Genomic DNA, 8,567 nt, shown 5'->3' with positions numbered 1-8,567 from the left:
ACATGGGCAGAGAGATGCATATTATCCATAAAAGCACTACATGTGGCAAGTCGGGAGAACATGGTGGCAGACTGGTTGAGTCGCCGGTGGGTAGATCAATCAGAGTGGATGCTCAACCTGATGGTGTTCACTCAAATCTGTCAGAAGTTTGGAACACCAGTAGTGGACCTTATCGCAACAGAGCAGAATCGTCAAACGAGAAGCTTTGTGTCAAGAGTAAAAAAATCTATTAGCAATAGGCATAGACGCTCTACACATGGAATGGCCAAGGGTATTGCTTTATGCTTTCCCACCGATTCAAGTCATACAAAGGATAATCCAAAAAGTGATAGACCAGAAAGCAGAAATCATTCTAGTGGCCCCATTTTGGCCTCGACGAACCTGGTTCCAAGATCTACAGAGACTATCAGTGGCAGATCTGTGCCGTCTACCACCAATGGAGGACCTACTGACCCGGAGGAAGTAGTTCATCCACAACCAGGGTTGTTAAAACTCATAGTGTTGAAATTTAACACTAGCAGTTGAGGGGAATAGGTTACCCACAGGATGTAGTTCAGACCACGCTGGCAGCTAGGAGGGGATCCACTAACACAGTATATAACACCACATGGCAAACCTTCCATTCGTGCTGTGTGGAACGGGAGCAGGATCCACTCGTAACACCTATTACAGAGATCTTGTCTTTTCTTCAGGATGGTATGGAGAAGGGTCTTAGTACCAGCACCCTGAGGAGGCAGGTGGCAGTCATCTCTGCCATTAGGGGGACCACTAAGGGCCATTCATTAGCAAGACACCCACTTGTCAAAAGATTCCTGAAAGGGGCTTCCCTATTAAATCCCCCGACAGTACATAGGTTCCCGACATGGAACCTCAAGGCACTATGTAAGGCTGCTTTTGAGCCAATGGCTACTTGTTCTGTGAAGGAACTGACGTTTAAGATGGTGTTCTTTGATGGCGATCACCTCGGCGCGGAGAGTATCAGAGTTGCAGGTGTTATCCATAGATAAGGAATTGTGCATTTTCCATAACGACAGGGTGGTGCTCCGTATGGACCCAGCCTTCGTTCCTAAAGTAAATTCAACCTTTTATAGGTCCACGGATATTGTTTTACTCTCATTCTGCCCTAACCCATGGAGTGAGAAGGAGAAGGAGGGTGCTCCGCTTCTACTTGGATAGAACAAAACATGTAAGATCATCTGACTCCCTCTTCATTTCCTTTCGAAAGTCATCCCTGGGCAGGAAGGTATTGCCTTCTTCATTAAGTAGATGGATTAGAGGGTGCATAATCCTGGTGTACAAAGCAAGGGGACTGGATCCACCACAGGGGATAACGGCTCATTCCCTTAGTGGGGTGGCTACCTCAGTGGCATATAGAGGTTTCCCTTTGCTAGATGTAGTTTGCAAGGCAACTACTTGGAAGTCTGTACATTCTTTTACAAGACATTATAGAATCGACAAATCGGTTTCCGTGGATGCCACCTTTGGTCGTAGGGTTCTTCAACACACCCTGTAGACTCAGACTCACCCTGTAAGGTACTTCTGTTTTATGGCCCAGGAGTAAGGAGTCTGGAGGACTGCCCCACTCCTGGACCACCAGAGAATGGAAGATTTATCTCCACTTACCGTGAAGCTTCCTTCTCGGTGGTCCAGAGTGGGGCAGTCCTGCCCGCCCTTTGGATGGGATTGCTTCTGTCGTCTGCAGGGGGGTTGACACATAAACGCAATCAAGTGAGGTGTTAATAGTTGTTTCTGGATGGGGGGGAACCTCTATCAGTTTCTTTCGGTCTCAAGGGAGATGGGACAAGAGCCTAAATGGTTGATTGCCCTTGGGGGTTGAGGGTGTGTACCGGGCTTGTTGGTTAGCTCCCCATTGGGAGTGGTTTGTTGTTAGTTTCCTTTTAGAGAAGGGGAATGGAGGCTTGGAAAACAACTGGAAGTCCAGGGGACAAGCCCCTCCCCTCCTAACTGAAGTGTCTGCTGGCCCTGCCTACAGAGAGGAGGAGGAGCTAGCTCCTAGGAGTAAGGACTCTGGAGGAATGCCCCATTCTGAACCACAAACGCCTGCAGTTAGGCTTGGGGAAATCCAGCCAAACCCTTGCATCTTTCACAAAGCAGGGGTGAAGTTCTGTGGGTTTCTTTTAAAGAAAAACAGCTTTTTTCCCTTTGTTCAAGAGCAGGTCAATCAAATTATAACAGGCTCTAATGAATGCTCATGTTGAGTTTAGTTCCTTGGATTTCTTTCCCCAAGAGTGCAGCTGCTTGGTATGTGTATGGGTGTGTGAAATGCTGTTTGCAGTTTTTGGAAAAGAGGCCTAAAACTCATGACAAATTTTGGACAATTTGTGGTTCGCAAATGGAAGTTCATGGCATGCCAACTGATATGAACTTTCAAGCCATTCGTGGGCAATTTCTGTGGTCCAAGAATGGGTACATTTCCAGATAGACTGTCTCCATGCAATCAAAATATTTACCAAACTTCTTATCGGTTTCAAGAACACCCCCGTCCCTACTAGGGTTGCTTTGTGTTCCCTTTCCATTTTCTTGCACAGAGCTTGCAAAATCCCCCCCTCCCCCGGCTTGGATTTGTGACTCTGTGCTTTGAGATCAGTCCTTTTAAGCTAGAAATTTCAGTGGCACTGGGCTTGCAAAATCACCTCCTCCCCCCAGTTTGGATTTCTTGTGACTGTTCTTTGAGATCAGTTTTAAACTTGCATTGTCACAGTGGCACTGGGTTCTACTGAGCATTTTCTACATTAAACTGGTTGTGCTGGACTTGCAACCCCCTCCTTTCTTGGATTGTGACTGTACTTCACATCAATCCTGTTGAGCTGGCATTGCCACAGTGGCACTGGATTCTGCTGGGCTTCCACACTGCAGTGGTTCTGCTGGGCTTCCACCCCCCCCCCCCACTTGGATTGTGATTCTGTGCTTGACATCAGTCCTGCTGAGCTGGCATTGCCACATTGGCACTGAGTCGTGCTGGGCACTCTGTGATTGCTCTGGTATTGCTGGGCACTCTGTACATTCTACTGGTTCTGCTGGGCTTGCAAAAATGCTCCCTTGCTTGGATTGTGATTCTGTGCTCAACATCAGTCCTGTTGAGCTGGCACTGCCACAATGGGTTTTGCTGGGCACTGGTACATTGCACTGGTTCTGCTGGGCTTGCAAAAATGCCCCCTACTTCAGTTTCTAATGCAGAGATTCTCTGGTTAACCTTAGTCCTGTTAACCTTAGTCCTGTTGGGTTCGCACTGCCACTGCTGGGCACATTGCACTGGTTTTGCTTGGCTTGCAAAATGTCCTCCACCTTCAGTTTCTACTGCAGAGATTCTCTGGGACTTTGATTCTGTTCTGCTGGGCTTCTATTGCCCTTGCTTTTTTGCTGTTTTCTTCCTCCATTGCAAACAATGGAGGATGGGAGCACCTTCTCCGAGGGGCTGTAAGTTGGACCCCATAAACCCAATCTTGGAGGGCAGGTTGAGGAGACTCAGCTGGAGATCCCCTGTGAGTTTGGTATTTCTAGCACACCGGGGTGGAGGGGATGTGATGATGGCCACAGGCACAGATTACTTTAGAAGAGAAGAGATTGGATTTATACCCTGCCCTTCACTATCTGAAGGAGTCTCAGAGTGGCTTACAAACTCCTTTCCCTTCCCCTCCCCACAACAGACACCCTGTGAGGTAGGTGGGGCTGAGAGAGCTCTGACAGAAATTGCTCTTTTTCAAGAACAGCTGTGCCAGAACTATGGCTTGCCCAAGGTCATCCAGCCAGGTGCAAGTGGAGGAGTAGGGAATCAAACCCGGTTCTCCAAGATTAGAGTCCGTGCTAGACAGATTCATGGAAGTGGGGGCTAGACAGATTCATGGAAGTGGTTATTAGTCATGGTGTCTAAGGGGAACCTTTGAATACTAGGAGGCAACATCAGGGGAGGGCCTCAGCCTCCATGCCATATTTATTGGATCTCCAGTGGAACTGGTGAGACAGCATGCTGGACTAGATAGACCAGCAGGGCTCTTTTTCCCCTTATTTGTTTGTGGAATTGGGATGCAATGGGGGAATAGAAACTGTGTTTAATGCAGTTCCCCTTCTACAAGCAGTGGTGCTATAAATGTTGCACTTTAACATTAATTTTTTAATGAAAGCACATAGTGCATTTGGGACAATGGAACATACATCAGATGATTCACATGATATAATTTAATTTAGCTTTTAAATTGTGTCTGAAGAAATACCTTGTGCTAACTCTTGCGAATGTGAAAAAGACAGTGGCGATACAATTGCTTTCACTTAGTGCAAGTTATTTGAAACTAGATCCTTTAGGATGATGAGTCATAAGCACTAGGACTATTTTACAAGGGGAAATCTTCTGTGGAGACCACCCCAGTGAGTTTACCAGTGTTCTGACAAGACATTGGAATTCAGATCAGATGTGACCCTTTGTCAGGTCCCCAGTTAATACACTCTCCACAACACTATTTGTAGTGATGCTTTATTAGAGATATGCTTACATCAGGAACTGGATTTTTGTCAGGACTAAGGAACGCATGAAAACTCCAGGTTATAGGTAAAACCAAGTACATCCCCCACCCCATGCATTCATCAGCAATCAGCCCCTAGTGTTACTATGGCAACCCTGAGATATATCTAAGCTAGCAAGGCAGAGAAGTCTCCAAGGCCAAATCCCATGAGAAAAGGCCAAGGGGTACAACTTAGGAAATGGTTATGGCTGCTACTGGCATTCATTCTAACAACACATACGCTCCCCTCAGGAATTCCCTCCTCGCTAAGGAAAGCAGTGAAGCAAAACGAAGTGAAGCGAAACTGTAACCTTGACACATTTCCACCCTAGCACAGTTCTAGGTGGGGGAAAAGATGGGCTCTCTCTCTCTTCTTTCTATGTATTAGTGGGATGGTTTCTGTTGGCAAAATCATGTATAGGTTAGGTTTATTTACTTACTTAATTTGTTTCCTACTTCTCTCCGCTATGGGGACCCAAAGAGACTTTGCATCATTCGCTTTTCCTCTATTTTATCCTTACAATAACAACAACCCTTGAGAGGCGGGTTAGGCAGAGAGTGTGTGGCTGGCCCAAGGAACTGCAGTGAGCTTCCTTGGCAGAGAGCAGAGACTCGAACCTAGGTCTTCTGGATTCTAGTCTGACATTCTAGCCACTCCACCACACTAGGGGCGATTTCTCACTAGAGCTGCCTCGCAGCACAGCCGCCGTTTGCCCCAACACAAACATGTCAGTTTCACACCCGAAGCTCCGGGGCTGCATTTTGACTCGCGGCTTCACTTGATTTCCTCCGCAGTTTCGTGATCCTAGTTTTTGAGGATCATGAAACTGCGGAGGAAATCGGGTGAAGCCGCGGGTCAAATGCAGCTCCGCAGCCTCGGGTGTGAAATTGACATGTTTGTGTTGGGGCAAACGGCGCTGCGCTGCGAGGCAGCCCTAGTGAGAAATCACCCTAGCTAAATCCTTATCCTCCAGCCCTGATCTGAGTTGGGGCACTGGACAGCTGCTGTTTCACTTCTTTCACTGGTCTCTTGGGGCATCATCTAGATATGTACATCCTAAGCCATCTACTCACAAATTACTTTGATAGGATTGCAGTTGTCTGCCTGTGATCCTGCAATAATAAAGATAATTTAGAATGTTTATTTTTCCCCCTTTTCTCCCCAGCCCAGAACTGCAGTTACATTTTGCAAGGTCCAAACGGGACAGTGCAGAGTCCTGGCTTCCCATATGGTTATCCAAATTATGCCAATTGTACATGGACAATCACCGCCGAGGAGCAGAACAGGGTGCAGCTTGTATTCCAGTCCTTCGCTTTAGAGGAAGATTTCGATGTTTTATCTGTCTACGATGGATTGCCGCTGCAGGGAAATTTAAGAACGAGGTATGGAAATGCGTCTGGCTATGACTTTTTTTGTTCTGTTTGTTTTTTTAGCATCCTTTCTCTGGTTGGGGAAGTGTTTGTAATCATTCTGAGATGTCTGTTGGTTGGATTAAAACATTTATGAAAGTTTTGTGTTGCAGTAAGAGCCAGAGCTATTTATTTTGGTGAAGTTATCTCAATTTTCTGGATGTCACATGCTTGATAAGGCCTCAAAAGTATTGCTTAAGAGTATTTGATGGCGCAGTGTTATCGACTCTGAGTTGCCACTTGAAACATCTGGAGAAGTTGATTTAGAAGTTGGTAGCAGAGGATCAGGGTTTGGACGGGAAGTTCCTTAAACGTCAACCCCCCCCCCCCCCCCGAATTGGTAGGTCACTACTAGGCAATTTCTGGAAATCCTACAGCAGGGGTGTCAAACTCATTTGTTATGAGGGCCGGATCTGACATAAATGAGACCTTGCGGGGGCGGGCCATGTGTGTCATAAAATGTAATGCCAGGTAGCGGAGATATAAACATTATAAAGGACACAAACACAAAGGTTTTTTTAACTTAAAATAAAAACATGCTTAAAACATCAGCACCCTTGCAATATTTTGTTTATTTAACAGTGTCTGATAACTAGCACCTTTTGCTCTGAATTATTGCATCAAAATGTCTGTGCTGTTGCAATCTTGAGTATGCTGTTCAGGTGTGTATCTGTAAGCTGCAAACCCACGATGATGCAGCAGCAGCAGAACTGGAAGAAGAAGAAGCAGAAGATAGCCAGTTCCACTGTGGGCCTGATAGAAGCCCTCCGGGGGCCTGATACAGCCCTCGAGCCGCATGTTTGACACCCCTGTCCTAGAGGTTGTTAAACCCCTCTTTTCAACCATTTGAAGATTTGTTCTTGTTACTGTGTGACTCATGAAACCAAGATGTCAAGGGGAAAAGTCAAAATAGTTTGCATGAAATTTGCTAAACTTTAGTATTAACTATCTAAAGTGGGCCTTTTGTTATAAAAGGTTTAGTTTTAAGCATTACCAAATAAACTGAAAAGGGTTTCTAGAACTACACTTGGTTCCTTGTTACTCTCCACTTGCTACCTAAAGCAGAACAGGTTATATGCAAAGCTGTTCCAGTAAGACAACAGTCGAATTTCCAATTTGGGAGGGGGGTTACTACTTGTTCTAAATGATTTTGTTTGTTTTTTATTTACTTCCTTTATAGTCACCTTTCTCATGGAGGCTCAAGGCAGGTTACAGAATTAGAAAACAGCGCAGTAAAAATGTAATGCATGCAATGAATCTCTCCTTATAATAATTGTGTTTTCGTCTCCCAACGTTCGATGTGTGCCAAAATAGGTTGGCCGCATGAACTGCCAGTCAGAAGATGCTGGCTGGGTTGGCTGGCTGCTTTGTGGAGTCCCGCCCACGTCAGTCCTGGCTAGCGTCATCGGCTCACTCTGCTCTGGTCCTTGGACAGGATGGGACCGTCTGCAGGGAAGTTGGGAGGGGAGGGACGAGGCCTCACTCTCCTTGGAGCGCCTGAACAGGACAGACGCTCCATTGGCTGGGGATCTCAGACTGATGGAGCTGCCGCCGCTGTCCTCACCCCACCGCAGATCGCTGCCTGGGCAGTGTGCGGCCAGACGATGGGCGGGACAGACGCTTTGCTGGGAGGGGGAGGGAAGGCCTCCGCCCGAGCCTGCTGCCGCCTCCCTCGCCAAGGCGGCCACAGCCTGGCGGAGACTTCCAGCTGCCCCCGCCCCACCTTTCCCCACTCAGCCGCCGCCATGGCCGGATGCCAGGAGACCTATTCAGGCCCTCCCTCGCCCGCCCACCGCCGCCATGCCCCACTGCGAGGATGCTGACTTGCAGCCGTGTGTCAGCTGGGTGGGAGCTGAAGAGCCCTTCCTTCACTCACCTCTCTTCCGGCACTGCGCTGACCCGTCTTCGCCCGCCCCCCGCCTTCTAGGGCCGCTCGGAGGCCTCCCGGACGTCCGGGTGGAGTGCAGCCTCTCCGCCAGTGGCTCAATAGACGCCTTGGCCCGCTGAGGCCTCCTCCAGCCAGAGAGGAATCAGGCCGACAGACTTGGCCCGCCACCGCCTTCATCCCGCCCTGCGCGGGGTGTGCCTGGCTGCCTCCAACTGTGGGAGCTGCCGCCGCTGTGGGACCTCTCTGCCGGTGGTACACTGACCACTGCCGGCCCGTCTTCGGCTGCCCCCCCACCTGGCTTCTTGGACTCCTGAGAGGCCTCCAGGAGGGGCGTGTGGCACCTGGCCTCTCTGCCGCCGCCCGCTGAATGCCGGCAGCCCGTCTTCGTGCCCCCTCCCCAGCTTCAGAGACCCTTTGGAGCCCTATGGGGCCGGCGAGTGCCATTGGGCCTCACCGCCAGCAGTGCGCCCGCGGAGATGGTGCGGGCCGTCCCCCCCCGCCTTTTCCTAATGCCCGTTGCCCAGCGCAGCCTCGCCCAGGAAGGTGGTGAGCCCTGCTGTGGGGCGGTGGCCCCGGCTGGCCTCGAGAACGGGGGAGGCGTCCACCGCCAACCCTTCTTCTACCCCCCGGTCCTGCTTGCCTGCCGCCGCAGGCCACTGGGGACAGACGTCCTGTGCACCCGCCGCCATTTGTTTCGGCAGCTGCCACAGGCGGCTCGGGACGCACCTGCTGAGGTGCCACCGCCACCTTTC

At 49.4% G+C, this 8,567-nt stretch overlaps 1 protein-coding gene across 1 annotated transcript in view; it reads left to right on the top strand.

The window, feature by feature from the left end:
* Positions 1-4,909: 4,909 nt before the first annotated feature.
* LOC107113113 (CUB and sushi domain-containing protein 2-like) overlaps positions 4,910-8,567 on the top strand; it is a 257,503-nt gene continuing 253,845 nt past the window's right edge. The window contains exons 1-2 of the mRNA XM_015414381.1: positions 4,910-4,943; positions 5,684-5,900. Of these exons, the coding sequence (XP_015269867.1) occupies positions 4,910-4,943; positions 5,684-5,900 (251 nt within the window). The remainder of the gene's footprint in view (positions 4,944-5,683; positions 5,901-8,567) is intronic.

Source organism: Gekko japonicus, unplaced genomic scaffold (assembly GCF_001447785.1).
Source record: "Gekko japonicus isolate JY-2015 unplaced genomic scaffold, Gekko_japonicus_V1.1 scaffold194, whole genome shotgun sequence".
NCBI lineage: Eukaryota > Metazoa > Chordata > Lepidosauria > Squamata > Gekkonidae > Gekko > Gekko japonicus.
This window is presented reverse-complemented; position numbering and strand designations above follow the sequence as displayed.